The sequence below is a fragment of the Sceloporus occidentalis genome, unplaced genomic scaffold (assembly GCF_023333645.1).
Source record: "Sceloporus occidentalis isolate IW3139 unplaced genomic scaffold, rSceOcc1.0.p SCAF_1, whole genome shotgun sequence".
NCBI classification, from domain to species: Eukaryota; Metazoa; Chordata; class Lepidosauria; order Squamata; family Phrynosomatidae; genus Sceloporus; species Sceloporus occidentalis.
The window spans coordinates 26,226,290-26,243,891 of NW_028316981.1; the positions used below are offsets into that span (position 1 = coordinate 26,226,290).

General features: G+C 42.2%; 1 protein-coding gene across 3 annotated transcripts in view; it reads right to left on the minus strand.

Annotated features, from left to right (window-relative positions):
• Window positions 1-16,429, minus strand: part of LOC149321260 (E3 ubiquitin-protein ligase ARIH2) — a 51,373-nt gene extending 34,944 nt beyond the window's left edge. For 2 of the 3 annotated variants that reach the window (XM_089518477.1, XM_089518471.1), the window contains exons 1-2: window positions 16,255-16,429; window positions 176-518 (exon numbers count right to left, since the gene is read on the minus strand). In XM_089518477.1, the coding sequence (XP_089374603.1) occupies window positions 176-424 (249 nt within the window). In that variant the 5' untranslated portion in view covers window positions 425-518; window positions 16,255-16,429. Of the gene's footprint in view, window positions 1-83; window positions 103-175; window positions 519-16,254 lie in introns of those variants that run through there. The other variant, XM_089518486.1, reaches the window with a different exon arrangement.
• Window positions 16,430-17,602: the final 1,173 nt, after the last annotated feature.

Here is a 17,602-nt window from a genome sequence, read left to right on the forward strand (position 1 = left end):
TCACAAGGCAACTCTAGTACACTAGCGACATTGGAATCTCAGCCACCCAGAATCCACAGCACTTTGGGTCAATGGTCACTTACAGCTTTGATGGCAGACCAAACGATTCAGGTTTGTCTTGTCCATTCTGCAGCCTGAAAGGTGCACCTTTATCAAATTCCCCAGCACTTCTCACCTTTAATGCAGAGGCCAAGCTGACCATGTGCTCATTCAAGGTACTCTCAGACTCCTTATACGTCAGGCAGGTGAACTGATATTCCTCAGGATCAAAGGCATCTGCTCCCTGTTGCTCCACGTCATTTGCCACCCCCACATAGTAATCCTCAATGTCCCCAGGATCTTCATCCTCTTCCTCTTCATCACAGTTTGGATCATAGTCCTCTTCATTGCTGTCAGAGCCCTGGCTGTTCATGTCCACAGACATCTTAGTGCTCTGCCAAACTGCAGAGCAGGAGCACAATGTCCGCTTCTTTTCCCACCACTATTGTTCTTTTGACTTCATTTGACTTCTCTGCCTCCTAAATTTGGGGTGTGGGGTAGAAGATGTAGGAGAAGGGAAAAGGAAAAAAAATCAAGCTTAGTTGTTATGCCCACAAGCTATACAATTAGCATGTAAAGTTTATACAATTAGCATTTAGGTTTTTTAAAAGCAGAAAATTCGGTTTATTAAAAATAGGTTGTAATGATTCATCTGCACTTTTATGGGTAAGAGATTGGATCCTGTTAGACAACCAGAAAATGCTAAATCTAGAAGGTTTTAACATGAAATCAGGATGACCCCACAATAGATAAAGAAATTAACACACACTATACAAGGAAACATTATTCAAAGTGTGGAAAACATATAAGATTTTTTTTAATTTAAAAATCCCGAGATGGGCCTCTCCACAAGCAGCTTTCCGCAAAAACGAATTTAAGGGAGACCATAAGTGGATCAAACATGAAGAATGCATAACAATAATAAAGGGCGAAATCAAGACAAGAGAACAATTAGAGCAGGAAGGGATATCAATTAATTGGCTACATTATCTCCAAATAAGAGTTTAATAAAGGTTTGAAAAAGGAAGGAATAGAGACAAAAAGAAAAGAGTTTGATAAAATTTTAATAGGAGGTGTAAAAGGATTCATAATGAAAACTTACAAAATACTATTAGATATTGAAACGAAAGAAGAAACCCTTAAAGAAACTATGATAAAATGGATGCAAAATATAGGTGGACTAATACTCTTAACAATGTGGGAACATTCATGGAAAAATAATCAGAAATTTACTAAGTGTAATACAATAAAAGAAAACTACTTAAAAATTCTACACAGATGGTATTTAACTCCCTCAAGACTATCAAAAATGAAAAAACACTCCGACGGCTATTGCTGGAAAAAGGGAAAATTGGAACTATGTACCATGTATGGTGGCAATGTGAAGAGATCCAAAAATACTGGAAAAACATACATAAAATAACGCAAGAAATTTTAAAAATAAATATTCCTTTACTCCCAGAGTTGTTCCTATTAAATATAGTGGACATAATACACGCCAAATTGATTTATAATCAGATTAGTGTAATCTTATATATGATTTCTGCAGCACCTATAGTTTATGCCAAAGACTGGAAATCTAAAGTAATATCTAGTATAGCAGAATGAAAATTAAAACTACACTGACGATTTATACTGCAGGTAAAACAAACCAAGAATATGAAAATAAATGGGAAAAGGTCGAGAAAATTTGGTACTAGTAGAGTAATAAGAATATAATTTAAAGTATGGTACAAACCCAGTGAGACAGTAAATAATATTAACAGTTATTGCTAAAGAGGAATGAAATGAAATGTGATTCTTGTAGGCTAAGAAGATAGAGGACTAATACAAGTTGGAAACTGATTTATAAATACAAATAGAAAGTAAAACATACAGGATTTTTTCTTTTCTTTCTCCTTCATTTTCACATAAATGTATTTGTATGATATTTATTTTATGTAATATAATAAAATTCATTCTCTCTCTCTCTCTCTCTCTCTATATATATATATATATATATATATAAATTGTAATGCTCACACCGAATGCAGGCTCCCAATCACTTTCTGATAAGTGGTCAAATGCAGCCATGTCAGTCTTACATTAGCTTACAGTTGTAAACCGCTTAGAGACTCCTTAGTATGGAATGAACTGGTATATAAATGAAGCTGCTATTGCTATTACTATTCTTGTAGCCCTGTGGTTAAGGAACCATGTTCAAATGCCAGCTCAGTTATGCAAGTAATCATTTGTAATGCAGCAGTATGTCTTTACCTCTTGCCTGCCCCCTCTTGCTGTTTAGTTTACTTCACAGAACTACCATCACAAATACATTAATAAAACATTTGCCGCTCAGAAAAGTGCTACTGAAACACACAGCTGATAATGTGGTGTTCCAGTTCTCAATTAACTTCTTTATACAGAGTGTCTTTTACTTATTTTTCTCAATTTCTGTCTTCCCAGTAAAGCCTATAAAATCAGCTCAAAGAAAGAAAGAAAGAGAAAAAGAAAAGAAAAGAGAAGCGAAAAACTGTACTCTATACCATACAACAGTCCTATCTTTGTGGGACGTAATAGTTCTCATTTGAGCCATTTCTTACTTCAGACATCTCATCACTTCCTCACAGTTTTAAAAAGGAAGTATTACTTCTTTCTTCTACTCTTGCCTTTTCATTTTCAGTCCATGATGCTCCATGCAATAGCCCCTTCTTTGCCTTCTTGGAGAGGATCAACACACCTCCAGTTCTGCCTTCAAATTGTACTTTTCTGCAAAGCTCTTGCTGAAGCACCACACCCTTGCTTTTTTTCTGTACTGACTGTTAACAGTTGATCCTCACAAGTTTCTCACCTAGATATTAAACTCTATAGGCAAGAACTATATTGGTGTAGTTTATGGCACTAAATAAACCTTGTGCAGTAGTCATGACATCTCTGAAGTATGCAACTCAAGTTCTTGTGACCTTTATGAGATATGCTTTTAAAGAAGTATTACTCATAGTTGAAAAGCACATACTTTTCATGTGTGAAATAACAGTACAAAGGCAAAATTGAGAAATATACTAGCTAATAGCCCAATTTAGAAGTCAGAGGTTCAAAGACAAGCAAATCAACAGCTGTCATTTGTACAGAACCAGTATCCCAAACTCAGGAGACAGGAAATTCTTAAAAAGCATCTTTTGGAGAGTGTAGCCCTATAAAATCCATAAGCCAACAGGCGATTTGAAAGTACATACACAAAATCTTCTATTACTAGGATTTCCCCATTGACCCAAAGTCTTATTGTTATTTGCTGTCAAATCAACTTTAACCTATGGCAACCTTTGCCAGTCATGAATACCCTTGCTTAGGTCTTGAAAACTCAGGGCCATGGCATCTTTTATTGGATCAATCCACTTATAATGTAGCCTTCCTCCTTTCCTTCTGCCTTTAGTTCTGTCACAACCAAAAACATTATACCACAGCAGCTTCATTTATAGCAACAGCAGCTTCATTTATATACCACTTCATACTGAACTAAGCAGTCTCTAAGCTGTTTACAACTGTAAGTTAATTGCCCCCAACAAGATGGATACTCATTTTAGCGACCTCGGAAGGATGCAAGCCTGAGTTGAGCCTGAGCCCTGGCTGGTATTGAACTCACAAACTTATGGTTTTGAGTGAGTGGCTGCAGTACAGGCATTTAACCCCTGTGCCACCAAGGCTCAACATCAGTTGTGTCCAGGGGATTATTAGTGCCTCCCCAACTCCACTCTTTCCCATCTTCACTCACCATATTGAAACCCCAATGAGTACCTACCAGCTTTTAATATTCCTGACCATCGCTGGCTACAATAAAAAAATCACAAAATACAAAAATATGAAACAAAAACATGAGCTTCTACTCAAACTTATGGTACTTCTAGAGAATACCAATTTTTATAGTTGGGAGCATATCAAGTGGCAAGAATAGATCTGCTGTTCCAACAGACTATTAAAAAGACTAACTCAAACACGTTTTTCAGAGGGAGACATTAATGTTTTCAGAAGAAAGAGGCCAATTGTCAAGGTACAAGGCATAGAAATATGATCTGAGAGTGTCACTTAATTGGGAGAAAAAGTCTTTAAAGCCAGAGCTTAACAGCCTTCATCTTCTAGGAAAAGGCTAGCCAGAAATTGTGTCATTTAAAAACCAAAGCCTGTTCTCAAGCAATTTAGAGAATAACATTCTATGTTGTTATAAGGACTCAATATGCCACACCATTAAATTGAAACAAAGCCCTGTGCCTCAGAACAATAAAGACTTCAGACTTTGTAAGCACTTCTGTGTATATTACCAGTAGTGCTACCAATAAATGAGTATAGCAGCCACATGACTTTTATAGATGCCTATATGCCATATTAAATGAGTCAAGAGTTCTCAATTAGGTAAAGAGAAAAACCATGGTACAGGCACTTATGAGGATTGTAGAGTTCTCTGCCCCCTTCAATGTTGGTAGAGGCCTGCTTTGCAAAGGCAGAGATTTTGAGGAGGGGTGGGAAAAGATAGATAACTAGGAGAGCTAAACATATCTCAAGAACCCTCTTGACAAGTACGGGCTCTTTACTTCCTCCTTCCAAAAATCTATCTATTTTACAGTTTGAACCTCCTTTATCTGAAATGCTTGAGGCCAGAAGTGTTTTGGATTTCAGATCCCCCCCCCACATATTTTGGAATATTTGCATATACAGAATGAGATATCTTGGAGCTGGAACCCAAGTCTAAACATGAAATTCCTTTATGTTTTGTATACACCTTATAAAGATAGTCTTAAGGTAATTTTACACATAATATTTTTAATAATTTTGTTCATGAAAACAAGTCTGTGTGCACTGAACCATTAGAAAGCAAAGGTGCCACAATCTCAGATACCCATGTGCACAATTTTGGATTTCAGAGTATTTTGGAATTCTTGATAAGGGATATCCAATCTGTACCGTGTCCAATGCACCATAAATCTCTGTTGAGACCAGATGGGAAAAACACTCACTTCATCTGTTAAAAACATTCCGACTGCCACCCTTCTTTGCAAAAAATATCACTTAAAAGAAAAAGATTTTTTTAAAATCAATTGTAGAGGAGAAATATTGATTTTCTGAAAAACAATGAAGTGTTAAAATCCTGATTTAATGCTTTACTACAAGAGAGGGGTACAAAAGACAAACAAGTCTTTCACATGTTTGCATAAATATTCACACAGTGAAATCTGGAAATCTTATGTAAGCTGCTCTCAAAGATTCTTCAACTGTAAAACAGAATGAAATGCTTTAAACGAACAAATTACACATGAAGATTAATTTGATCTTGACTACTTATGTCAATTCAGATTCATTTTGCCTAGGGTCTGTTTATTAAAATTAGTGAAAGCATGGTACACTTCTGAGAACATGTAGTAATCCACAAATACCAGACCTTGAGATAACTAGCTAGCATCACAAGCCTGAATGTAGAAATAACTGCAGGAACATCCACCCACAAGATTAGATTTCAGTCAAAATCAAACAAGTACATTACTAATATATAGACTTGTTAAACCAAGTTGTAGTAACAAACATATTCCCTTCACTGCTGAAATGACCTACCCTTGTAGAAAAAAAGCAGCTGACTCCAAATCCACTCATTTGTTTTAACCATTGGCTCACCTAGCCACCAGCAAGCATGGTTGGAATCACAGACTGAAAGCAACAATGAGTCTCCAAATAGCACTTAACCAGGTTCCAGTAGGGAATCTCACACATGTAAAGCTGCCAAGAGAACTTGGAATGCTTTTAATTTGAGCATTTGCCATATTAACTGTCGAAGTGTATGTGGAAGGCCAAGAAATTTCCTGTCAATAGTGCCTTTTCTGCCCCAGTGCAAACACTGCATATTCTCTAAGGTCCAAAGCACACTGCAGAAATCATCCAGTTTGAGACTGCTTTAATTGCCCTGGCTCAATGCTAGGGAATCCTGGGAATTGTTGTTTATCATGGCACTAGTGTTCTCTGTCAGAGAAGGCTAAATGTCTCACAGTTCCCAGACTTCCTTAGCATTGAGCCAGGGCAGTAAAAGTGATCTCAAACTAGATGATTTCTGCAGTGTGTTCTGGACCTAAGTAGTCATGTTTATTAGTACATTAACACCCTGCCGTCTTTCTAGTGAGCTGAAGGTAGCATTTGTAAACCCTCCTCCTCCTCCTCACTTTATCTTTACACAACTCTGAGGTAGATCAAGCTGAGAGACAGTGACTGGCCCATGGTCATATAGTGAGTTTCATGATTCAGAGGAGAATTGAACCAGAACAGCATTTCATGTGCTACCTGTCAGGTGGAAATATTTCACTTTAGCTCCAAAGCACACTTGCTTAGTCTACAGTACTTCACAAAATGTTAAGAGAGAAATAGCCTGGGCATTTTCAAATATGCCTTCTGTCTAGTTTTTCACACTAGAAATCACTGGGGTGCCAATAGAGTCGACACAGCGCTTTCCCATACAAACAGGACAATAGCTTCAGCACCAGCCTCTTCCAACAGACTTCTCTTTCAACATATCCTCCCACCCCAAATGCAAAGCGATTTTGTAGCACCTTTGAGACTAACTGAAAGAGAGAAATTGGTAGCACATGCTCATGCTACTAATGTCTCTTTCAGTTAGTCTCAAAGGTGTTTTGTTGTTATTGCTAACTGCCCGAGTCAACCCAAACTCATGGCTACCCTGTGGATGAGACATCTCCAAGAACCACTGTCCTCCAGTGTTCTGCTCAGGTCCTGCAAATTCAGGCCCTTCTCCTCCTTTGCAAGATCCTAGAATCTCAGAGGTGGAAGAGACCACAAGGGTCATCCAGTCCAACACCATTCTGCCATGCAGGAAATCTAAATCAAAGCATCCCTGACAGATGGCCATCCAGTCTCTGTTTAAAGACCTCCAAAGAAGGAGAGTCCACCACTCTCTGAGGGAGTGTGTTCCACTGTCGAACAGCTCTTACTGTCAGGAATTTCCTAGTAATGTTTAGGTGGAATCTCTTTTCCTGTAGCTTGCATCCATTGTTCCATGTTTTAGTCTCTGGAGCAGCAGAAAACAAGCTTGCTCCCTCCTCAATATGACATCCCTCCAAATATTTAAACGGGGCTATCATATTACCTCTTAACCTTCTCTTCTCCAGGCTAAATATCCTCAGCTCCCTGAGTCATTCCTCACAGGCCATGGTTTCCAGGCCAGATCTTATTGAGTCTAGCCATCAGGTGTATAGTCCTCTCTACTGCCCTTTATCTTTCCTAGCAGTATTGTCTTTTCTACTGAGTTGTACCATTTCATGATGTGACCAAAGGACAACAGCCTTAGTTTCATCATCTTAGTTTCCAGGGAGAGTTCAAGCATGACCTGTTCTAGAACCCATTCGGTTTTTTGGCTGTCCATGGTATCCTCAGCACTCTTCTCCAGCACCAAATCTCAAATGAGTTTTCTTTCTAACAGCTTTCTTTACTGTCCAGCTTTTATGTCCATACATAGTGATGGGGAACATAATGGTTTGGACTATCCTTATTTTAGTGTTCACAGCATTATATCTTTGTACTTTGTGGAAGTCTGTTAGAATATTTTAGTCCCTTTCTTACTCATTGCAGTACATTTACAGTGCTATAGAAATAAACTATAATAATAATAATAATAATAATAATAATAATAATAATTCTTTACAGGGTCATTCACACATTTTTTTTACCAGAACGATGCTAAGATCCTCATTCATGCATTCCATTTTTGTTATTCACACTTTGGAAATGGCATCAATCCGCATCTCTTCAGGACTTTAGCGGGAGCTGGCAGTTGAGGAAGGGGGGGGTGTTCTCCATTGCCAGTCCTGGACTTGTCCTCCATGATCAGGGGTGATGGAGGGACACAGCACTTTCCTCCTGGGGAGCCTCCGGAAGCCACCCATTGGAACCAGTTGTGTAGGGAAAGAGGAAAAGGATAAGCATTTCCTCTAAAGCCAGATGGGCAGAGCCTCGTCCCACCAACAAGTCCATGGTGTGAATGTATTCAAAACCCGTTCAAGGTATACTGAATTTAATCTGGGTCTGTTTGCATTGTTATTCATGCTGCCAATGATGCAAAGTGTTTTTAAAAACTCAAAAAAATTCCTGAGTTCATTTGTCCCAGGTTAAGTTGGTTTTTTGGTAGCTACCCTCCAAAATCTAATTTGGGTTCATTCAGGATGCATGTGAACAACAGGGATTCAACTTAAATTCTACCTGGATTATTTTCATTGTGTGAATAAGACCTACAAGGTCATTTCATTCAGTCACATTTTACAGCATACAAATGGATCCTGTAACACCTTTGAGATTAAAGGTCTGTACAGACCAGCCATTAAGGCTGGCCTGGGGGTTGAGTTGGAGCGTGGCGTCCATACAACATGGCATGTGGCATTACAGCACTCCTCTGGCACCGTATCTAGATGACGGATCACCGAAAAGCTGAGGCACCAGTGGCTACGGCACCTTTTCTGCAGCGCAGAATAGAGCCTCTTTTTGTGGGTCCTTTTTGTGCTGCGGAAAGGCGAGATTGGGGCTGCAGCATGCAGTTGCCACAGCCCCAATCTGGCACTAAAAGGGCCGGTCTGTATAGCTCCTAACTGCACAAAAGAAGTTATAGCATAAGCTTTCGCAGACTTGGTCTACATATGAGAAAGTGAACCTAAGCCTATGAAAGCTTATGCTACACTTTCTTTCACAGTTAGGACAGTAGGACATGGTTATAGAGCTATTATTCCACTTTAACAGCTGTTGCCTCCTGTGGAATCCTGGAATTTGCAGATTAAGGAAGGGCATTTACAATTCTCGTTCAGAGAACTCTTAGGCCTCACTAAACTATAAACCCCAGAATTTCACAGGAGGCAGCATTAGCAGTTGAGGCAAAATAATAGTGCTGTAACAGTGTAGTGTGAGATTGACCTTATTCTGCAAGAGGTTGGGGAGGGCACTCCCTGTCACTTTCCCTTTTCTCATGAATGGATGAAGCCAAGTTGGTCTTCCAGTTCTCACCACATTGTATCATCATCTGGTTGTTTTCTGAGTTACAATGGAAAGAACAAAATGGTTTCTTTCCTGGCATTAATTTTATTGCTGAATTTAAAATAATTTTGTAGAACAAAATATCACACTACACTGTTATAGGACTATTATTCCATCTTAACTGCTACAGCAGCCTCCTGTGGAATCCTGGGATTTGTAGATTAGAGAGGGGCATTTAAAATTCTCAATCAATCAAAGAGCTCTTGGGCTCACTAAACTACAAATTCCAGAATTCCACGGGAGGCAGCCATAGCAGGAAAACTGGAATAACAGAGCTATAACAGTGTAGTGTGGTATTACACTGTGCACCTGCTATCCATGGGGATCCATTTGAGAATCACCTCTCCTCCCCCTGCGGATAGTAAAAAATGTGGGACCTTAAGTCCCATTCTTTTCAATGGGAGCACGTTCCTGCTCACGGCACCACATGTGCATGAACCCATTGGAAAAGTCAGGGCTTGCCATCCATGAAAGCTCAAACCGCAGATGGCAAGCTCACAATTTATATGGGCACATTATATTTATTTAGAGGATTTATATCCTGCTCTTCAGCCACAAAGGCTCTCAGAGTAGCTTAAACACTGTTAATTTAATACGGAGACAAGAATGTAGTGTGATAGTGACCATTGTCGCAAAGGTGCTGCAAGATCTATTTGCATAGTCAGACACGCATCCTAGACTTTAGGAGAGCGAATTTCAGTAAACTTAGAGAAGTATTGAGGGCGATTCCATGGTCAGAAATACTAAAAGATAAAGGAGTTCAGGATGGATGGGAGTTTCTCAAAAGAGAGATACTGAAGGCACAATTTCAAACAGTTCCAGTGAGAAAGAAAAACGGGAGGTGTCTCAAGAAACCAGGATGGATGACTAAGGAACTTTCAACTGAGCTAAGTTTGAAACGGAACATGTATAAGAAATGGAAAAAGGGGGAAATCACAAAAAAGGAATTCAAAGAAATAGCAGGCATGTGTAGGGGTAAAGTCAGAAAAGCTAAAGCGCAGAATGAACTCAGGCTTGCTAGAGAGGTTAAGAACAATAAAAAGGGCTTTTTTGGATATGTCCGCAGCAAGAGGAAGAAGAAGGAAACGGTAGGGCCACTGCGTGGAGAAGATGGCAAAATGCTAACAGGAGATAGAGAAAAGGCAGAAGTACTCAACACCTTCTTTGCCTCAGTCTTCTCAGAAAAGGCAAAGGGTGCTCAACCTGAGGATAATGGAGCAGAGGACAGAATAGGGGAATTTCAGCACAGAATAAGTAAAGAGATAGTAGAGGAACACCTTATTAATCTAAATGAATTTAAGTCTCCGGGACCAGATGAACTCCATCCAAGGGTATTAAAAGAACTGGCAAATGTAATATCGGAGCCATTGGCAATCATATTTGAAAATTCCTGGAGAACAGGAGAGATCCCAGCAGACTGGAGGAGGGCAAACGTTGTCCCCATCTTCAAAAAGGGGAAAAAAGAGGATCCCAACAATTATCGTCCAGTTAGTCTGACATCAATACCAGGAAAGATTCTGGAGCAGATAATTAAACAGAGAGTCTGTGAACATCTAGAAGGCAATGCCATAATCACAAAAAGTCAACATGGGTTTCAGAGAAACAAGTCATGCCAGACAAATCTAATCTCTTTCTTTGATAAAATTACCAGCTTGGTAGATGAAGGGAATGCTGTGGATATAGTATATCTTGATTTCAGTAAGGCCTTTGACAAGGTTTCCCATGGCATTCTTGCAAACAAGCTTGTAAAATGTGGGCTAGACAAAGGAACTGTTAAATGGATCTGTAATTGGTTGACCGGCCGAACCCAAAGGGTGCTCAACAATGGCTCCTTTTCATCCTGGAGAGAAGTGACCAGTGGGGTCCCACAGGGCTCTGTCCTGGGCCCAGTGCTATTCAACATCTTTATCAATGACCTGGATGACAGAATTGGGAGCATACTTATCAAATTTGCAGATGACACCAAATTAGGAGGAATAGCTAATACCCCAGAGGACAGGATCAAGATTCAAAATGACCTGAATAGACTAGAAAGCTGGGCCAAAGCTAACAAAATGAAATTCAACACAGAGAAATGTAAGGTATTGCACTTAGGGCGGAAAAATAAAATGCACAGATACAGGATGGGTGACACCTGGCTGAATGAAACTACGTGTGAAAGGGATCTAGGAGTCCAAGTAGACCACAAGTTGAACATGAGTGAACAGTGTGATGCGGCAGCTAAAAAGGCCAATGCTATTTTAGGCTGCATCAATAGAAGTATAGTGTCTAGATCAAGAGAAGTAATAGTGCCACTGTATTCTGCTTTAGTCAGGCCCCACCTAGAATATTGTGTCCAGTTCTGGGCGCCACAATTCAGAAAGGACATTGAGAAACTGGAGCGTGTCCAAAGGAGGGCGAAAAAAATGGTGAAGGGTCTGGAAACCATGCCCTATGAGGAACGACTTAGGGAGCTGGGGATGTTTAGCCTGGAGAAAAGAAGGTTAAGAGGTGATATGATAGCCCTGTTTAAATATTTGAAAGGATGTCATATTGAAGAGGGAGCAAGCTTGTTTTCTTCTGCTCCAGAGAACAGGACCCGGAACAATGGATGCAAGCTACAGGAAAAGAGATTCCACCTGAACATTAGGAGGAACTTCCTGACAGTAAGGGCTGTTCGGCAGTGGAATGCACTTCCTCGGAAGGTGATAGAGTCTCCTTCCTTGGAGGTCTTTAAACAGAGGCTGGATGGCCATCTGTCAGGGATGCTTTGATTTGGATTTCCTGCATGGCAGGGGGTTGGACTGGATGGCCCTAGTGGTCTCTTCCAACTCTATGATTCTATGATTCTATGATTCATATTGACATTTCCGATTAACATGACTGTCCCTCTACTTCACCAGTTCCATATGAAGGAGTAGGTTCATGCTCCCAACTTCTTTCCTTCTGTCAGTCTCAATGGTGCTACAAGATCCCTATTGCATACTGATTTTCAAGGGTAATAGAGCCAGGTCTCTGAATTATCCCACCCCCAAATGCTTAGCTTTCTCTCATGATTCCACAGCGCTTTACCTCGTTCCTTTTGCCAATCCCCACGGCCAAGCAGGAATTCAAACCTTGTTCTACAGAGCATAGTCCAGCACTCAAACCATTATGCCATGTAGCCGTTAGGCCTTCCTAAACTACAAACCCCAGGATTCCACAGGAAGCAGTCAAGGCAGTTAGAGTGGAATAGCAGTGCAATAATAATAATAGGTTTATTTATATTCTGCTTCTCCAAGCAGATCGAAGTGTCTAACAATAATAAAACATTAAAATACAGTAAAACATCATAACCCATAAACCCTCCTATCCACAATAAAAATACATTTTAATTATAAACTAAGCAGGGACAATTGAGGGGCAATTGATGGGAGGTCACTGAGAGGCTAGTCTGGGAAAGCCTGCTGGAAGAGAGACATTTTGACCGCCTTTTTAAAGCAGTCAAGACTGACAATATGTTGGATCTCCTCTGGCAGGCTATTCCATAACTTGGGAGCGGCAGAAGAAAAGGCCCTCTGGGTAACCTCTGCAAGCCTTTTTTTTGCTGGCTGCAGTAAGTTTTTACCAGAGGATCTCAGTGTGTAGGGCGGATTGTATGGGAGAAGGCGATCCTGTAAGTAAGCTGGATCCAAGCCATGAGGGACTTTAAAGGTTATAACCAACACCTTGTACTGTGCATGGAAGCTAAGAGGCAGTCAGTGTAGAGATTTTAATATAGGTGTTATATGGTCACCCCTAAATCTCCCGGCGACTAATCTGGATGCCATATCTGAATTAAGGTTTTCCAGACTAGGTGCAAGGGCAGCCCTATGTAGAGCGCATTGCAGAAGTCAAGTCGTGAGGTTACCAGTGTGCGCACCATAGTTTTTAGACCCTCAAGTTCCAGGAAAGGGCGCAGTATAAAAGTGCAGTGTAATAGTGACTCTTCTCTCAAGGTGCTACAAGATCCCTTTTGCACATTAAATTTCCAGACTAACATGACTAACACTGAATTCCGCCCCCCACACCTTCGAATAAGGCACACTTCAGAGTACTATCTCCACCTACATTGCTCTCTCAATCAGTCAATCATTTGACTTATATCTCGCTATTTCCCCCCATGCACCTGATGCATGATAAACATAAATCTGAGAAAGTAGGCTCAGATTTAGGAAAGCTCAAGCTCCCAGCTTCTCTCTTTCAGTTAGTCTCACTGCTACAAGATTCCTTTGCATCACTGCCTTACTATTGCTATTGCCCAGGGGCAGACCTATATATGCTATTAAAGTGTGAGAATGTGAATTCAAATTCAGAACTATACACCAAGGATTTTTATTTTGAACGGACATTCTCACACATTAATGGCATACGTAGGCATGTCCATGGGCTTTCCACTCGACCAAATCCATCTGAGGAAATAGAGTTAAGTCTACCAAAGCTCATGCTCCCGGCTTCTCTCTGTCAGTTATCTCAAAGGTACTACAAGATCTCTTTAAATAGCTAATATTGTGTACACTGAGAGGCTGCTGTTCTCCAGGGTTTCTGGAAATATTATTTCCTATTCTTACCTGGAAATGCAGGGGATTAAACTAGGCACCTTCTGTGATCTCTGCTCCCCTCACATCTGGTAACCTGGGGCAAGCAAGCTACCTCTGAATACAGAGGATGCATTTAGCTGTTGAATTGGTCTAATCCCTACTGTAATGCTATCTAAAATAGAAGCCCTCCTCAGCACTTGTGGTAATGAATCTTTCGCATTAAGTATACGTTGTCTATAGCAGTACACCCTTTTCCAGGGAGATACTTTCCAAGACCCCCCACTGGGAACCTAAAACTGTGGATAGTTGTTATAGTTATCTGCTTGTTGAGTGGACCTAGACTCATGGCAACCCTGTGGATGAGACACCTCCAAGAATCCCTATCCTCCACTGTCCTGCGTAGTTCCTGCAACCCCATGCCCATATCCCACAATTCAGTCAATCCATCTGGACATGTGGTCTTCCTCTCTTTCTTCTGTCCTCTAGTGCCAAACCTTATTTTTTGTTGTTGTAGTTAACCACCCTGAAGTCGATCTCAGCCCAGGGTGACCCTACAGATGAAACCTCTTCAAAGCCCCCACTGCTCTGCTCAGTTCCTGCAAAACTCATACCCATGACCTCCTTAATAGAGTCCATCCATCTGGCATGTGGCCTTCCTCTCTTCCTACTTCCCTCCACATTTCCCAGCGTTATTGTCTTTTCCAATGAGCCCTTCCTTCTCATCATGTGGCCAAAGCCTCAGTTTTGTCATCTTGGCTTCCAGGGAGATTTCTGCCTGACCTGATCTAAGACCCCCCCCCCTTTTTTTTTTTTTTGTTTGGTCTTTTTGGCTGTCTATGGGATCCTTAGCACTCTTCTCCAGCATCACATCTCAAATGAATTGATTTTCTTCCTATCTTCTGCCTTAACTGTCCAGGTCTAGCATCCATACACAGTAATAGGGAATACAATGGCTTGCATGATTCTAACTTTTGTACTCAGTTTGCATTTTAGGATCTTCTCTAGTTGTTACATAGGTGTGCTTCCCATTCTTAATCTTCATCTGATTTCTTGATTGCAGTCCCCACTCCGATCAATATTTGATCCCAGGAATGAGAACTCTTTTACTATTTCTAGGTCCTCATTGTCTAGGCTGAACTTGTGAAGATTTTTGGTGGTCATTATTTTTGTTTTGTTTTCTTTATGTTGAGCAGTAATCTTCCTTTTGCACTTTCTCCTTTGTTCTTTCTTGGTAGTTGTCCCAGGTCTGGGATAAAGTACGACGGCCTCAGTTTCGTCATCTTGGCTTCTAGGGAGATTCTGGCTTGATCGGCTCAAGGACCCATTTATTTATCTTGTTGGCTGTCAATGGTATCCTCAGCACTCTTCCCCAGCACCACATCCCAAATGAGTTGATCTTCTTCCTATCTGTTTTCTTCACTGTCCAGCTCTCATGGTAATAGGGAATACGATGGCTTGTATGACTCCAACGCATGTGGTCAGCGGGTAACTGAAACTGCAGAAACTGAAACTGCAGGTGCGGGACGACTGTAATATTTTCAGACCGTGGCTGACTGCAGGTAAGACACCATGGGAAGTGAATCATAGCGTTGGAAGAGACCATAAGGGCCATCAAGTCCAACCTCATTCTGCTATGCAGGAACTCACAACCAAAGCACCCTCTGTGAGTGACAATGTCCATCCAGCCTCTGTTTAAAGACCTCCAGGGAAGGAGACTCCACTACACTCCGAAGAAGGAGTGTGTTCCACTGTCAAACAGCCCTTACTGTCAGGAAAGTCCTCCTAATGTTGATCTGGAATCTCCTTTCCTGGAGCTTGCATCCATTGCTCCGGGTCCCAGTCTCTGGAGCATCAGAAAACAAGCTTGCTCCCTCCTCAATATGACATCCCTTCAAGTATTTAAACAGGGCTATCATATCACCTCTTAACCTTCTTTTCTCCAGCTAAACATCCCCGGCTCCCTCAGTCTCTCCTCATAAGGCATAGTTTCCAGACCTTTCACCATTTTGGTTGCCCTCTTCTGGACATGCTCCAGCTTCTCAACATCCACAATTAACCAGACCATTACATTTGGAAGGACATATTGAGGAGGGAGCATGCTTGTTTCCTGCTGCTCCAGAGAACAGGACCCAGAGCAATGGATGCAACTACAGGAATGGAGATGAGGAGGATACAATCCAGCCGCGTCCTGCCATGAAGGGACAAAGGCCATCCCCTTCCTTCCTTCCTCCCTGCTTTCTTTAGAACCAAAGCGTTAGAAGCTTCTCTCCTCCTGCAGGCCTTCTCTTGAGGAGACCCAAGAAGGGCCCCCGCCCAGCCCCCTCCCGCCGTGCCTCTGAGCCCAGGCGCCCCTGCCAGTGGCAGCCTCTCTGGCCCTGCAGCCAGCCCCAGGCAGGGCTCCAAGGCCCACTCGGCCTCCCATCCTTTCGAGGTCGTAAAGGGAGTCCCCGGCTTGTTGGGGGCGAGGGCCTTACAGCCTGGAAGAGAAGGCTAAATCCACCATGAAGCAGCCCAGGAGCGTGAATGCTATAGCCATGGCTCTCCCCTGCCCCTCCAGCCAGGAAGCCTCCCCCTCCTCCTCCTCTTCCTCCCGGGGCTGCCATGTAAACAAGGCCCGGCTTTGGCTCACCTGCGATGGCCGCGGTCCCTTCTGTCCCAAGAGGAGGAGGAGGAGGAGGAGGAAGCGAGCTCGGAAGAAGAGGCGATGGTTCCAGGGAGAACGGAATCACCTCCCCGCCGAAGAGGAGCAGGAGCAGGAGACAAGCGCCTCCATCTCTAGCCGGGCCACTCTGGCCTGAGCACCGGAAGCCGCGGCCTCCGCGGGGGTGGCGTCACTTCCGCCTCCCCGCAAGGGACGGGCCAGCCCTGAGCGCTTAGAGTGACGTAGGAGAGGGAAAGGGGCGGGGCCAGAGGCGCTTGGAGTGAACCATTGTGCTCAGTAGGGAGGGGGAACAAGAGTTTGGAATGAACCATTTGCGAAGTCGCGGAGGGGGATAATAACAGAGAGGGAAAGGAACACTCCTGGCCCTGTCTTGGAAACCCACTGGGTGGCCTTGGGCAAGAAGTCACACTCTCTCAGCCTCAGAGGAAAGCCATGGCAAACCCCCTCTGAACACATCTGGCCAAGAAGTAATAATGATAATACTGTAATAATAATAATAAAACTGACAGGTTAAAAGATACAGGCAGCGCTCATGACCCAAATAGTTCCCACCCTCCCCTTAAAACATCAAATTAAACAATTAATTGTTAAAACATGCATCAAAATAAACAACGTTGTCGTATCCAAAGGACAATTCCAGGAGCCCAGAGTATGCTCAGAGGGACAATGCAGTTTGTTGGTGGCCGGGTTTACTGTTCAGGAAAGGCCTGTGGAAGAGATCCGCCCACATGGGTCGCCATAAGTCGGAAGCAAAACAACAACAACAATGTACACGTACAACTGTGTGAATGCCACTCTTTTGGTCCGGCCAAGTAAACCCCACTGGGTCAACCTGAGCACGGAGTCACACTCAGCCTGAGAGGATGGCAATGGCAAGCTCCCTCTGAAGAGACCTGCCAAGGAAACCCTGTGACAGCGTTGCCTTAGGGTCACCATAACCCAAAAATCACTTCAAGGCACAAATGCAGGGGTTGTTGTGAGCTATTCTTAGTCTTACAAGCTCCACAGACCTCAAGAGACCATTTGCCAGAAATGTTTTACTGTGACCATTATACTGAAATCAATTGCCTTTACCTAAAACATCCCTCTCAACAAATATTATTTGGAGCGGGGGAGAGCAGGTAGTCTTCCTATTTTAGCTGCAAGATCAGTAAAGGGCCATCCGCTCAGTCCCCATTGATCACTCAGCTGTTCAAGGCACAGAAGACCCTGCAGGGGGAAAATGTGGGAACTCAACACGTGCTAGAAACATATCCAAAGGAAATGCTGATAGCTGTCTTCCCAACCTGGTGCCCTCCAAATGTTGTTGAATTTG